General features: G+C 41.1%; 1 protein-coding gene across 6 annotated transcripts in view; it reads right to left on the bottom strand.

Moving 5' to 3' along the window:
• Positions 1-15,899, bottom strand: part of RBM33 (RNA binding motif protein 33) — a 149,205-nt gene that overhangs the window by 25,040 nt on the left and 108,266 nt on the right. For all 6 annotated transcript variants that reach the window (XM_062192913.1, XM_062192915.1, XM_062192918.1 and 3 more), the window contains one exon: positions 13,445-14,110. In XM_062192913.1, the coding sequence (XP_062048897.1) occupies positions 13,445-14,110 (666 nt within the window). The remainder of the gene's footprint in view (positions 1-13,444; positions 14,111-15,899) is intronic.

Raw genomic sequence — 15,899 nt, 5'->3', positions numbered from 1 at the left:
TGGGTCCCTGCACCCTCACAGAAGACCCAGAAGAAGCTCTTTGGCTTCAGATTAGCGCAACTCAGGTCGTTGCCCATTTGGGGAGTGAACTGGCAGATGGAAGATCTTTCTCTGTCTCTGCCTCTCTGTAACTCTGCCTTTCAAATAAATAACTCTTAAAAAAATTTAAAAAGTTCATGGAGAAACAACTAAGATAAATTTTGGTATAAGAAACTTTGACAGCCATGCATAGTTTTTTAAAAAATAATGCACTTTCATGAACTTTTTCGGGTACCCTCATTTACCATATATTTTAAGAGTCAGTGACCCATCATTTATCAATGTATTTAAAATCTTGTTGCAATGATGGCTTCTAGCAAGCTTAGTTCAAGACTCAGAAATCCACTATCCATGTGTGAAGACATGCTGCACTGTCGTCATGAGCATCTTCCCCTTACAGAGCAGCCTGCAGATGCCACGTGAGTGGGGAGCAACATCAGGCCACTGATCCTCCATTGTACCGACACACAACCGTCAGCGGACTGTGAAGCTCCACTTCTCTCAGTAACGCGGACAATCAAATGAACTACGGGAATTTTGCTATGAAAATACTTTTTAAAAAGATCTGTTTATTCATTTATGCATTTGAAAGAGCTACAGAGAAAGAGAGAGAGAAACAGAGACAGAGATCGATCTTCCACCAGCTGGTTCACTCCCAAAAGGCCAGGGCAGGGCCAGGCCAAAGCCAGGTTACCAGAGATTCTTCCAGGTCTCCCACATTGGGTGCAGGGGCCCAAGAACGTGGGCCATCTTCTGCTGCTTTCCCAGGCACTTTAGCAGGGAGCTGAATTAGAAGTAGAACGGCTGCATCTCAAACCATTGCACAGATGGGATGCCGGCATCACAGGTAGAAGCTTTACCTGCTACATCACAAAACTGGCTCCAAGAAAATCAGGTTTGTTTTTTTTTTTTTTTTAAAGATTTGTTTATTTGAAAGAGTGAGAGAGAGAGAGAGAGAGAGATGTCTTTCATCTGCCAGTTCACTCCCCAAATGGCCACAACAGCCAGAGCTGGGCGAATCTGAAGCCAAGAGCCAGAAGCCAGGAGCTTCCTCTGAGTCTCCCATGTGAGTGCAGGGGCCCAGGTACCTGGACCATCATCTGCTGCTTTCCCAGGCGCATTAGCAGGGAGCTGGATTGGAAGTCGAGTAGCTAGGACTTGAACTGGCCTTCCCTATGGGATCTGGTGAAGCAGTAGCCTTACCTGCTATGGCACAACACCAACCCTCCAAGAAAACTTTCTATTGTATAGACATAAGTAATCTAAATAAGCCCTTGGGTCAGCTTAACTAACTAGGATCTAATGATAACTAGAGTATATGCCAGATTTTAAGTGCTCTAGAGAAACCACAGGTATAAACCCTAGTAAGTTGGCTCTGGTTCACCATGTTAAAATGCCTTGTGTACTATATTTTTAAAACTGAGTAGTTTTTTTTTTTTTCTTTTTAAGATTTATTTATTTGAAAGTCAGAGTTACACAGAAGAGAGAGAAGGAGAGGCAGAAGAGAGAGGTCTTCCATCCACTGGCTCACTCCCTAGTTGGCCATAATGGCTGGATCTGCACCAATCCGAAGTCAGGAGCCCTGAGCTTCTTTTGGGTCTCCCATGCAGGTGCAGGGGTGGCCCAAGGAATTGGGCCATCTGCTATTGCTGTTCCAGGCCATAGCAAAGAGCTGAGTCAGAAGTGGAGCAGCCAGGACTCAAACTGGTGCCCACGTGGAATGCCGGCGCTGCAGGGGCGGCTTTACCTGCTATGCTACAGTGCTGGCCCCAAAACTGAGTAGTCTTGATTGTGCTTCAAAATATTATATAACCCTTGCCAATCAGTACATGTGTATGTACTAAATGTCACTACTACAATTAAAAGTCCCAGCTCCTCAGCTTCTGACCCAGCTTTCTTGCTTTCTTTTTTTAATTAATTTATTTTTTTTTTGACAGAGTGGACAGTGAGAGAGAGAGAGACAGAGAGAAAGGTCTTCCTTTTGCCGTTGGTTCACCCTCCAATGGCCGCCGCGGCCGGCGCGCTGTGGCCAGCACACTATGCTGATCTGAAGGCAGGAGCCAGGTGCTTCTCCTGGTCTCCCATGGGGTGCAGGGCCCAAGCACTTGGGCCATCCTCCACTGCACTCCCAGGCCACAGCAGAGAGCTGGCCTGGAAGAGAGGCAACCGGGACAGAATCCGGCGCCCCGACCGGGACTAGAACCCGATGTGCCGGCGCCACTAGGCGGAGGATTAGCCTATTGAGCCGCGGCGCCGGCCCCAGCTTTCTTTTAAAGTATACCTTAGGAGACAGCAGTGATGGCTCAAGCCACCCACATGGGAGAACAAGATAGACATCTGGGCTCTTGACATCTGCCTGGTCCAGTCCTGGCTGTTCTGGCCATTTAAGGAGTGAACAAGCAGATGGAAGCTTTTTCTCCTTGTCTATCTTTACTCTCTATCAAAAATTATGAAAAATTCAAATAATATAAAAAAACAAATTTAAAAGAGACAAAAAAAAAAAAAAAAGAAAAGAAAAGAAAAGAAAAAGAAAATACGATGTTACACTGCAGAAAAACTTGAGAAAGTACTCTGCCCTAAAGGGAAAAATGCCTATGATAACATGATAGACATGATGAATATTCTGGTTACTTTTTCTTTCAGCAATCCAAAACTAAAAACAAGATAATTAGGGACTGGCGCTGCAGCATAGAGGGTAAAGCCTCTGCGTGCAGTGTCGGCATCCCATATGGGTGCTGGTTTGAGTCCCGGCTGCTCCTCTTCCAATCCAGCTCTCTGTTATGCCCTAGGAAAGCAGTCAAAGATGGCCCAAGTGTTTGGATGCCTGCACCAACGTGGGAGACCTGGAGGAAGCTCCTGGCTCCTGGCTTCGGATAGGCAGCAACTTGGGAGTGAACCAGCTGACAGAAGATATGTAATATATATAGTATATAACATATGAATATATTAAAGATATGTAATATATATAAAGATATATAAAAGTATACAATATGTCCATGTATTTGGACAATAAATACATAATACTGTAGTGATCTGATGATCTGTAAACTGGGAAATCAGGACCTAAAATCATCAATAAAATACCAAACAAGAATAATTCTCATCCTTATTATTTTGGATGAGAGATTGGGGAGAGTTCATGTCTGACAATCATACAGGACAAGAACCTTGAAAAAAAAAGTTACTTTTATCTTCCTTTCAAGGAAAGTTTGCTTCCAAGTAAGTCTGATCTCTATTTGAAGTTCAAGTATCACAAAGGGCCTCTCATTTCCTCACCTCTTTCAGGAATGAAATATCCTTTTGCAGAGGGAAATATTAGATCTGTAACATCCAGAAAGGGTCGCTGACACTATGGTGCCATGCCTCACGGAGGATATTTTAAGCAACAGCCTAAAAACACAGGAAGCAATGTCCATGATGAGGCGGTGACCATGGTCGGGACTGTTCCGGCGCCCCTACTCGTTTCATGGCAGCTAAATTCCATCCAACACCTGCTCCGACTTCCAAATCCTTCCTGCTTGGGAAGTTCCCTGCCACCTGCTCACCTGGCCTGTCCAAGAATGCCCCAGCTGACATAGTCTCCATTGCCAAGGCTACTCTGCTGTAGAGTTGCTTGGTGGTCCTCACAGCACGCATCACTACTTGTTTCCTAGAGGCACTGATTCCCCAGCATCCTCAGGGAGAGAGTGAAGTCGGACACAGTGCAGGCAGATACCAAGTATGAGTATTTGTTGTCAAAGACAGACACAGAGAGTGGGGTACTGCAAATCAGGACCGTGATGACAACTACCTAACTTTCAGGAAAACCTGATCCTATAAACTGTTTACTAAAAAGTTCGGAGAAACTCCTGGAAAAGTTGAAACTACTTACTTATAGCTTTTATATAGTTCTAAGTTATAATAAAATTTTGCAACCCAAGACACTCCTAGATCTTAATCATCAAGAGTTGTGCTAAGGGCCGGCGCTGTGGCACAACAGGTTAAAGCTCTGGCCTGAAATGCATCCCATATGGGCGCTGGTTCTAGTCCCAGCTGTTCCTCTTCCGATCCAGCTCTCTGCTATGGCCTGGGAAAGCAGTGGAAGATGGTCCAAGTCCTTGGGCCCCTCCGCCCATGTGGGAGACCTGGAAGAAGCTCTTGGCTCCTGACTTCGGATTGGCGCAGCTCTGGCCATTGCAGCCATCTGGGGAGTGAACCAGCAGATGGAAGACCTATATCTCTCTGTCTCTACCTTTCCATGTAACTCTTTCAGATAAATTAAATAAATCTTTTTAAACAAAAAAAAAAAAAAAAGAGTTGTGCTATAGGGGCCAGCGCTGTAGCATAGAGGGTAAAGCTGCTGCCTGCAGCACAGTCATCCCACATGGGTGAGGGTTTGAGTCCTAGTCACTCCACTTTGGATCCAGCACCCTAGTAATGCACCTGGGAAAGCAGAAGATGGCCCTTGTACCAGCATGGGAGACTTGGAAGAAGCTCCATCCACTGCACCCCTTTGGGGAGTAAACCAGCAGAGGAAAGACCTTTCTCCCTGTCTCTCCCTCTTTCTGTCTGGAGCTCAGCCTTTCAAATAAAATATTAAAAGAGAGAGAGAGAGAGAGAGAGAGAGAGAGAGAGAGAGAGAGAGTTGTGCTATAATTCAATGTGTTTCATTAATAATTACTTGCTGAATGTCGACAATATGACAAAAACTGTACTACTTTTTATGTATGTATAGAAATTTATTTCCCTTTAATACTTCCTACAAAGTGAGTAGTATTCTGCAAGTAGTATTATCCTGAAACACACAAAGGCCTGAAACACAAGCAGGCCTTTGGTCACACACTAAGTGCCTGAATACCTCTCGGGTTCCAAAGAGGTGGCTTACACTGCCTCCTAGGAGAGGAGCTTACATTAACACACATTGTAACTTATTCAGCAAGAACTGAAACAAAAGAGGTTAACCATGATTCAATTACGTCACTTCAATTTAAACCAAGGGCTACTATAAAGTACTTTTGATTTCTTCTGAAGACTATGCTAAGTACTCAAAACTTTAAATATAAGTAATAGGTTATTTCATTTCATAAGAAATATTTAAAAACAATTTTCCAGTTGAGAGAATATTCTCTGAATCTAATACAATAAAACATTATTTCATAAGGAAATTTTTAAGGAGTTACTTCAGTTACTTCTAGGAAGAGGTCACCCTATACATAACTAAGTTGTGGCCAGAAACGTATTTTTATATCCATACTCACGCAAAGACATAGACAGAATCTGAATAAGAACCAAGCAAATTAAATCCACCCATCTATCTTTTAAACCTATGCACATAGCTACAGCATTAAAAGAGTACCTGAAATTATTAGTGCTACTAAGCTATGTAAATTTCAAAATACTGTTGATTCAAATTAGGAATGTAAGCAAATAAGTGGCTGTGTGTGGATGGAAAATTACTTTTTATCCATAAAAAGTCTTTGAAATTGAATTTATCCAGGGTAGCACAGTTTACTTCTGAACTCTTCACACAGCACTATGTTTGAATACAATTTTTAAATGGCTTCCACTTCCTCCAAGAGATGAGGAAAAAACTAGTTCAGCCACCTTGGACCGAAGGGGCGTTGTTTTTTCACAAATGATATCTTTTAATAAATCCTGTAAAAATGCCCTCTTAGACTTATGTTTATTTTAATAAATATCTGCATGTATGTAGATATATATTTATCTCATCACTTAAATGAAATGAGCTTAGGGAATACTTTTTATCAGCTTAATCACTATTTAAAAAATGAAATTTGAAGCCACCAACATTAGCAGGACAAATTTATTTATAACAAATGGTTTAAATGTATAGATAAAAATGCCTATTGATACTGTCAGGGCGTCTTGCAATTTGACAGATCAAATCTTATTTTCATTCTTAAACCCTATGAAGAAGTGATATCACTGACTTGCATTCACTAGCGAGCAAATTGATTAATCCCCCTCTATAGAAATCTCAACTCTTGATTATACCTATCAGACGTTAAGCAGCATTATTCTAGAGTGACAATACTTGACAAATTCCCCAACCATTTTTCTCAGCCTTTGTGGCCCTGCTAGCTTGTATTAACCCTGATGAAAAATTAATTTTCCTTATCTTCTCCTAAACCCCAAAATCCAAATCCGCCAAACTGGCAACTCTTTCTGTAAAGGTATTATGAAAACCTCTAAAAGATTAATTGCATGTCTTCAGGTGACATTAAATTAATTTCTGTACTCATGACAGACATTTGATACTCCACACTGAGAGGACAGATAACATTGTCAGGACACACAGAAGGACAGTGGTGCAGTGTCCCAGGGCAGCCTCTTATGAATTCTCCTTCCGATAAGGCCGCACTTCACTGTCACCCGCAATGTTGCTGATCTCACAGCCACAGACCTCACTGAACAGGTTTCTATTAGCTACAACAATGCGGGGCCTATCCCTGTAATCTTTATAAAGCTCACTCAGAATCTGCACAGTAAATGATATGCACGCTATATGAAGCTTCTAAATATAAATACATTTAAGGCTCCTCTATTTTTTCTTAAACGACAGCCGAATTAAAGGAAAGAAGACAGGAAAAAAAATAAACAGGCTTTTCCAGGTTCCCTAGGTCAATTCCCTAATGAAATCACTGCAATGTGGACATTTCATATTTGCAGTTTTCATTTATTCTGTGATATATAATCTCCCGACACAGTGCCAACCATGCAAAACACGGAACCAAATCTAAAACACCATCTATCTAATTCTGGAAATGGGTCTACACAGGTTTATTTAAAACCAAATCCACAATGTTGAAGAGTTCAAGCCAGACAGACTTTGTAACTGCTGGGCTTCATTTAAGACAAGATTTTCTCAACACATGCATTCAACTTTGCACAAGTCTTCAGAGAGTTCATGGAAAATGCCTATTAAGAAAAAACTGCACAGATTTCAAACACAAGTTTTGCCCCAAAATAAACTTATTGTTCAATTCTATTTTTTCTATGAAGCTTTTTGAGGTACCTTCATAGCATGGTGAGAGCACATCATAGTTACTCAATTGCTCACTGTCTCCTGTCTCTCTTCATAAAATACCTTTCATGATTAGCTGGATTTGGAAAAAACTTTTAAAACCAAATCAGCTGGCCTTTGGAGGAAGACGGCAAAGCCCCAAGCCTCTGAGGGGATCTAGTACCAGACAGCAAGTGAGTGCTCAGGAAGTTAGGTCCCTGCTGCCTTTACTGAGTCCTTGGCTCCCTTCTTCGGCCTGGCCCACTTCTAGTGGCTGTTGGAATTTGGGGAGTGGATAAGCAAATGAGAGCTCTGTCTGCCTATCTCTCAAATAAATAATAAAATTTTAAAAATCTGTAAGTAATCAGGTTAAAAAAAAAATCGCTGTGCCAACTCCTCCTATGTTGACAAGACACTGAGATTTTTAACTTAATATGTATAATGTACGTGAAATGGTCCTAGACTCTACAAACAGAAAATTAATGGAAAGACTGAACTCCCCTCCAGGAAGCAGCAGTAAGTGTTTATTCCTGGCAATGACCTAGTTAAAGAAACACAATACAAAACAAAATCCAACCAAGTCAAGCAGCTTCTAAGATTTGCTCTTCTTCCTTTGTATCTTACTGAGCAAGGATCAGACCTGCATTGAGGCCTTGGCAGTCAATGACTGGGCACCACAGCACCCAGCCTCCACTCCTGAGAACTGGAGACTCCTCGAGACAGGACTGATTCCAGATCTGAGGCAGACAAAAGACAAGGTGAGCTGGACCATGCTCTTGCACCAGAAAATAAGGGCACGTTCCAAACTCACGCAGACAATCAAGAACACAAAGCCAGCCTGAAGGGGCTCTCCCCCGTCCAACCTCGGACAATCCTAACACCAAAATAATTATAAAGAGGGTTCGTTGCATAAAGAATTCATAAGCCCATATTGATGTGAATAACTGAAGAAATCTGTAATTGAGGGAGAAAGTTATAGGTGTGGGAGTATAATAGCTGATAAACTCAGGAGTGTGGGTATGAGCAAAACCAGTGCCTGCCATTAGTGAAAACTTGGTAAGAAACAGGACATGTACATAGCCTGAAAGCAGCTTCTCGTAAATGACTAGTTACAAAGAGCTGAACTGCAACTCTACAATGGGGACTTGGCAAACACAGCCCTAGCCAAGTGATCAACGTTGATTCTGCCAGTACTGGACAAGCCTCCCGAGTGGACACAGAGGCGGCCATGATCTTCCTTCTGTAGCAGTCTGCCGAAAAAGTACAACCTGAACCTGACCCGGAAGAGCGTAGGACAAACCCAAATGAAAGGATGTTTTACAAAATAACTGGTCTCTGCTCCTTAAAAATGCCAAGGGCAGAAAACTCAGAGGAGGGCTCAGCAGCTGTTCCAGAGTAGAGGAGAGCATAAACGACACACGATCCTGGACTGTGTCCTAGATGAGGAGTGCGGAATGGTGTGAAGGCCGTGGCCGAACGTGTGCGCTGAGTCACACAACACTACTGCAGCAATGGGAAACTTTCTAATTTTGGATAATATACAACTGTGGTTTTCTAAGAAACTATCTTCCAAGGTAATCCTCATATACACGGATTTCAAAAATTTTTGGATAATATAAACATCTTTCAATTCTATCTTCCACCATCATAAACCATGTCTCTAACCTACTCTCAAATGGTTTAGGGGGAAAAAAAAATCAGCTTTTGTGTACTCCAAAGGACAAAAAAGGGATAAGGATAAAGCAAAAGAGGCAAAATGTCAACAGCTGGCTCATGTGGTAGAGAGTGCAGAGGAATTCCTTGTACTGCCTTACAACTTCTCTCAAACCGAAATGATGTCAGAATCAATCACTCTCTTCCACAGTCCCACTAAAGAGACCAGGTATGTACATACCTATCATTTCTCTAAAGAGAATCTGGCAAGGGTAGGAGAGGAAGCAATCTACAAATACAGTCCAATCCCCAAAAGCAAGATCACACAAAATAAATTGGGGCCTTCTGTAAGTAGCATTTTGACAGCCTTTTAAAAATAAAATACAAGAGTATCACAATCGGACAGCTGGCTTCCCTGCTGGGACATTCTGCGCTTCTCCCATTTCTCTGTGTGGCCAACAGAACAAAGGGCTGTTTACTTAACTGGCTGCCAAATTCTTAAAATTTTCATTACTTTGATCAGAAAAAAGCAGCTGAATTCAGTATTTGCTTTCATTTTCTTAAATAACACTATAAACAGTTACTCCAAATAAAACTTTTTTTCCCCTTAAGCTAAAAGTAAATTGTAGCAATATTTATTGAGCTACTATCATGTACTCAGGGCGCTACGCTACTCACTGTACATGAGTTACAACATTTAATCTTTACAGTAACCCTGGAAGGAGCTGATCTTCTTCTTCCTGATGAGGAATCTGAAGCCAAGTAACCAAGAAGACAGGAAATGAAAAGTAAGATGCAAACAATGGGCAGACTGCCATTCTCCCTAAATTGGAAGGTAGGAACTGACTAAACGATCTCCAATGCACACATTTGTTCTAATTCCTTTTGATTGTGTTTAAAAACAAAGAATGGCTGAAGGCAACTGTAAGCTTACACTAAATAAAGATTTTATGTTTTTATATTTGCTCTCCTAGTGCATTTTTTGGATTACAGATTAGTTATTTCAAAATTATGACTTAACAAAATGGCTCTTTTGAGTTCTCAAAATTAAATACTTAAAAGTAGCTTTCTGAGAAACAAGCAAAAGAAGAGTATTTCTGTTTTCCAAGTACTAAAAACAGAACCAATCCATCAAATACAACTCTAAGTAGACTACTTTTATAAATAATATTCAGAGAGACACATGGAATTGTAGAAATAATATTTGTTAGAGGCCGGCGCCGTGGCTTAACAGGCTAATCCTCCACCTTGTGGCGCCAGCACACTGGGTTCTAGTCCCGGTCGGGGCGCCGGATTCTGTCCCAGTTGCCCCTCTTCCAGTCCAGCTCTCTGCTATGGCCCGGGAAGGCAGTGGAGGATGGCCCAAGTCCTTGGGCCCGCACCCGCATGGGAGAACAGGAGAAGCACCTGGCTCCTGGCTTCGGATCAGCACAATGCACCAGCCGCAGCGGCCATTGGAGGGTGAACCAACGGCAAAAAGGAAGACCTTTCTCTCTGTCACTCTCTCTCACTATCCACTCTGCCTGTCAAAAAATAAAAATAAAAATAAAAATAATAATAATAATATTTGCTAGAATCTAAAACCACTATAAGGCAGCATTAATTTGTTCCTTCTGTAATTTATCAAATATAGAAAATAAAATATAACGGGAGGTCTTTCATAAACATATGTGAACAGTCTTGTGCATACACAAGGGAATGTCAAAAAGTTTGTAGGAAACAGTTACAAGAAAATTATTTTCATGCAAAAAATTTCAGAAATCCATGCATATGAACTATCTTCAAAGAGTTCATGGAAACTCCTATTATATTAAAAAAAAAAAAAAACTATGCATGTGTTTCAAAAACTTTCTGCCCCAAAGTAAACGTATCTTTTAATTCTACATTTTCCACGAACTTTTTGAAGTATCCTAATACTAACTGCGGTCACTCACCACAGCACAAGTTCTTGAACGGTTCTATACCCAGTGATAGCCACACATCCTGTCTGAGGATTGATACTAATGGAGAGACTAGTTTTCTAAATGCAAGGATAACTTCGTTAAATGTCAGGTTTGGTTATCCAAGTTTAGGTCAGAAAAGGTAAAGCAAATACTCTCCAGGAAACTTTATAAATATTTAAAGATAATCTATCTTTATTCTGATTCCAAGACTCTTGCTATATATGAGTATTAACCAAGAGTGGAACACTTTTTTACTAAAAAAAAAATACAGAAATAAAATGTACACATAATATTATGTATAGTACTATGTTCAAGTTAATCCTCCCACAATGCTAAACTCCCTGTCAGCCCTTGACTGGGTGGCAGGTTCAATACTGCACTTAAAATAATTTAAGATTTTGCATAAGCACAGAGTATCTTTGAACATGAAAATACCACAGCCAATGGAAGCAGAGAATGACCTGGATACAGATTCCAAGGTAGCAGCCAACAACAAAAATAAAAGTCAAATAGATAGCAGTGCATGTAGCACAATCTGCAACTGACAATTATGTTGTCTTAAAAAGTTCCCACCCACAAAAAAAAAAAAAAGGAAAATAAAAGCAGGGGTAGGGGGATTATGGAAATACTATTCTTTCTAGTTCAGAGAGAGTCACATCCTCTGTTATGTCAAAAGTTGCCAACAGGCTCCTGTAGGAGCTGCTGGAATGAATCCTAAAATAGAGACACGTTGGCTAGTTAACATTTGAGAATTTAAGGGACAGATTTTTTTTTTAAGTCATTTCAAAGTACTAGTTTGGCAGATAGCTATTTTCATAGAAAATTCTTTTTTCCTATTTATTAAAAATTAGTATTGGTTTTTGAATAAGGTCTAGTATTAAAAATAGTTTTTTCCATTGAGAAAAATGATAGCAATGATTCAAGTAGTGGTTTTTTTTAACGGTGATGTTTGTTAATTTAAAAGCTGCTCTTTGATGGCAGACCCTTTCTCCCCAACCTGCCACTGCAGCAGGCTGTGCTGAGATGGCTGTTACGGTAAAAGGTCTGTAACTCAAGCAAACAGATGAGACTCTGGGGCAGGCATCTGGCCTAGTGGCTAAGCCACCAGTTAGGACACCCCTGTCCCACATCGGAGTATCTGGGGTTAGATTTCTGGCTCCCGACACCAACTTCATGCTATTACACACTCCGAGAAGCAACAGTGATGGCTCAAGCAACTGGGCTCCTGCCACTCAGGTGGGAGATCCAGACTGAATTCCTAGCTCTGGGTTTTGGTCCCAGTTGGATGGTTGAGAGTGAACCAGCAGATGGAGTGTGCACACTTTCCCTGTCTCTCTCTCTGCCATCCAAATGATTAAAATTAAAATAAGACACTGATTAACATAGTATGCTTAAAAAAACAAGGTCAAAAGAAAAAGATCACTGATATGTAGAAATTTATGAGTCCTCAGGCTCTCACCTGAATATAACAAGTTCATGTAAACTTAATTGATGTAACACAGCTCACTGCTCGTCTACATTTTGAACCACAATGAACAGATATAACAAAGATTCAGATAAAACAAAATTATGGGTCCTACTGAATATTCTCTCTATGGAACTTTTAATTTATATCCTCCCATAAAAATTTTTCTAAAACAATATTTTTAGTCTACAAACCTAGGAATAAAAGCACTACAACTTAACTAGCCAACTAGCAAAGTGAGTTGTTCTCAATCCACCACAGGGAAGGCTATGCTGCTACCACGTGCGCCTTCCGCATTCCCACATGCCACCCGTTTCACAGATGGACCAGGACTTACAGGTTCTTTTCTTCTTTTGCTGCACAGTATTTTGTGTCTGCTTTCTAAAGTGATTATCGTTAGTTGGCTTACTTGGAAAGCATACATTTTTAACAGTTTTTGCCCTTCCTTACTCAATTAGTAACACAAATACATCATTGTTATAGAGTACAACACTGGCAAGGTCCACAGCACTTGTCATAGAATTGAGACTAAGGCAACAGATCAGAATCACTTACTAGAACTAAGACTATGCAAGAAAATATAAGCAAGCACATATTCTACTGGACACTTCTCTATGAGACAGGCTCTGTAATGGCAAACTATTTGCAGATACTTCATTTTAGAGCACTGAACTTCCCCTCACTATAGTGGAGAGCTATAATTCCTGGTCTTACAGGAAATTACCTGAAATGGGCACTGTTCAAAGCTAAAAGAAAGGCATGCTAACTTTTGAAAACCTTAAGATCAGATCTTCATGATTTCAACCGGAATTCAGTTTCCCCCATTTTGTAAATGAGAGAAACTTCCTCAAAAACAAGACGGGCCTTTGGATCAATGCTGCTTAGAAGCATATATGAAGACATACTCTGCCCCACCATTCCCACTCCAGTGCTCTCTGAATTTAATGCTATACACAACAGATTATTAGCTTTGTGTAAACGAAAATTTTATTTTTAAAACAAACTTGGTGATTCAAGTTCATATATAATTGTTAAAAAGAAGCTAAAATTGAGAAACGTCTAACTTTGGGATTCTAACACAGGTTTAAGACTCCAAAGAAGAAGAAGAAAAAAAGACTCGAAAGAAACCAAAAACAAAATGGGTCCCAGTTTCAACTCAGTTTCAAGTAGTATTTAAATGACAATTCTTATGCTGACTTCAAGGAGATAGAGATTGGTCTACATGATCATTAACAGAAGTAATTTTAATTCCCTTTCATCAATAAACGTTGTCTGGAACTTAGCACATTCTAAGTGAAACACACACTTTCCAAGAGGTACTCATAAGTCTCATCAACTTACCCCTCCTGACAACTTAATCACCCTGACCTTGGAGCTGACATGCGGCCCATCTCCACTGCCGCTGCTGGCCCGGTGCATGACAGTCCTTTTGACCCCAGGCTTCACGTCAGGGGGCTGGCCCTGCATGGACGCCACGCGAGCAGTCTGGGAGGCAGGTGGGGGCTCCTCCACATCTGCAGGCTTTATCTGGAGCACTTTGTGCAACGGCTGCGTTTGACCTTGAGGTACTGTTCTGGCCGGTCTCAAATGTTTCAGTGGTTTCACCTGCTGTCCTTGATACTGCATGTTAGCACCAGATGGTACAAAATTTGATGTTTTGGGCTGAACATTTGAAACAGTGACATCTTGGCTTTTAACAAGCAGTCTGTTTTTCACATTCGGTCTGCCCTGTGCACCTGGAGAGGGTAACAGTGGGTTACCGTTGGTGGGTGAGGGTGCAGCTGTCTGCTCCTCTTGTTCTGCCGGGGGCTGGGGGACATAGAGCTGCTGCTGCTGCTGCTGCTGCTGCTGCTGCTGCTGCGCAAGCCTCTCCAGTAGCTCCTTCTTCCTGGCGCCGGCCTGCTGCTGCCGCCGCAGCTCCTTCTGTTTCAGGATTTCTTCTCTCAGGCGTTTCTGCTCTTCTATCTTTAAGCGATATAACCTGGTTTCCTCATCTTCATCAGGAAACTAAATGAGAAAACAGACGGAGTTGACTTTGCTGTACAAGGTAGGGTGATCGTTCCAGTCTTTTCCAACAAAATAAGAAAATACATTTCCCAAAAACCCTTTAATTCAGCATTGGGAAGAAGTCATTCAAAATCTGCTTTAAAGACTGTAAGTATAATTATCAAGGGAGGGGGAAAAATTACACAGCTACAGCTAATTTGGAAATTCTTATCAGAACATTAGCAATGAAATAATACAAATTTCCACTCATTTACAAGTTTGAAACCAATTAAACTATTCATTTAAGATATCAAAATATGCTTCAAATGGGAATGGCAACAGCAGGGAGGCCCTGCTGTCACATGGGTTTTATCTGACAAACCAACAAAAGGTGGGTGTAAATGACCTGAAAGGCACTGATTAGAACTATTGATTTTTCGTACAGAATTTTCAGCCTGATCTCAAACTCATTTGTCACAGAATAATTGGTTATAATGAACAGCACAAGTCAATCTCTCTGACCTTGAACTCATGCACTCTCCTCAGAATCAAAATGTTGCCAATTGCAGTATTGGAATATTAATGGTATATAAGGAATGCCTTTAATATTCCAGTTTCAAACCATTCTGAAAGTCTATTTTAAAAAATCTTGAAAGAGTCCAGTAACTTTTATTTTAAAAAAAGCAATCAAGACGAAACTTTTCTAAGTTAAGCATTTATGAAATTTTGTACTATTCTTTTAAAATCATCTACACATATCCACAGATCCCTTTATAAGAAGATGTGACAGATTTATTCTATCTGTAACTCCACTATTTAAAAGTCCTCCCCACCCTGAGTAAACGTTAACAAGGAGGACAGAAAGACAAACGTACAGCTAAGGAGTTGGCTGACACCCTGGGAGGGTTGGGGCCGCACGGCCTCGCTCATCATCTCAGAAGCCATGTTGGCCAGCTGCGTCCCCCAACCTCAGAACGTAGGAGATTTCCAACAGCAAGTGTAAAGCTGAGGGAGGGGCTGCTGCACAGGCAGGCATGCTGAGCAAGAAGTGACGATCAGCAGTCAGATAGGAGCGGACACAACACTTCCCAGAGCATGCGGACACCACATTCGGGAAGGGGCAAACAGAGGTGGACACGATAACACAATACCAAGGGCCCACTGTTTAAAGATGCAGGAGCAGTGGCCGGTGCTGAGGCGCAGTAGGCTAAGCCTCCACCTGTGCTGCTGGCATCCCATACAGGCACCAATTCATGTCCCGGCTGCTACTTTTCTGATCCAACTCTCTGCTTATGGCCCAGGAGAGCAGTGGAGGATAGCCCGAGTGCTTGGGCCCTGCCACCCACGTGGGAGACCGGGAAGAAGCTCCTGGCTCCTGGCTTCGGATCAGCAGAGTGCCAGCTGTTGCGAACATTTGGGGAGTGAACCAGCAGATGAAAGACCTTTCTCTTTGTCTCTCCCCCTGTCTGTCTATAACTCTACCTCTAAATTAAATAAATAAAAATCGTAAAAATAAAAAACAAAAACAAAATCACACAGAAATAACTGCTAGTCATAAGGCTATTTTCCAAGCAATTAAGAAAAAGTTACAGCATGTTCCAGAATACAGAAATGCTTTAGAAAGGCTTCCACCTAAATAGAATTACCATTATCACTATCAACTGAGTGACTAAAAGAAATAAGGAATATTTAGCTAAGTAAAACAAACCTAAGACATTTATTTAAAACAGCTTTTAAAAAACTTTAATCCTGATCCTGTTATGTACATAGAAAAATTAAAAATAAATTAAGATATTTACCTTATATCACA

The sequence above is a fragment of the Lepus europaeus genome, chromosome 5 (assembly GCF_033115175.1).
Source record: "Lepus europaeus isolate LE1 chromosome 5, mLepTim1.pri, whole genome shotgun sequence".
Lineage (NCBI taxonomy): Eukaryota > Metazoa > Chordata > Mammalia > Lagomorpha > Leporidae > Lepus > Lepus europaeus.
Note: the sequence above shows the minus strand (reverse complement) of the source record. Positions and strands in the feature narration are given on the sequence as shown.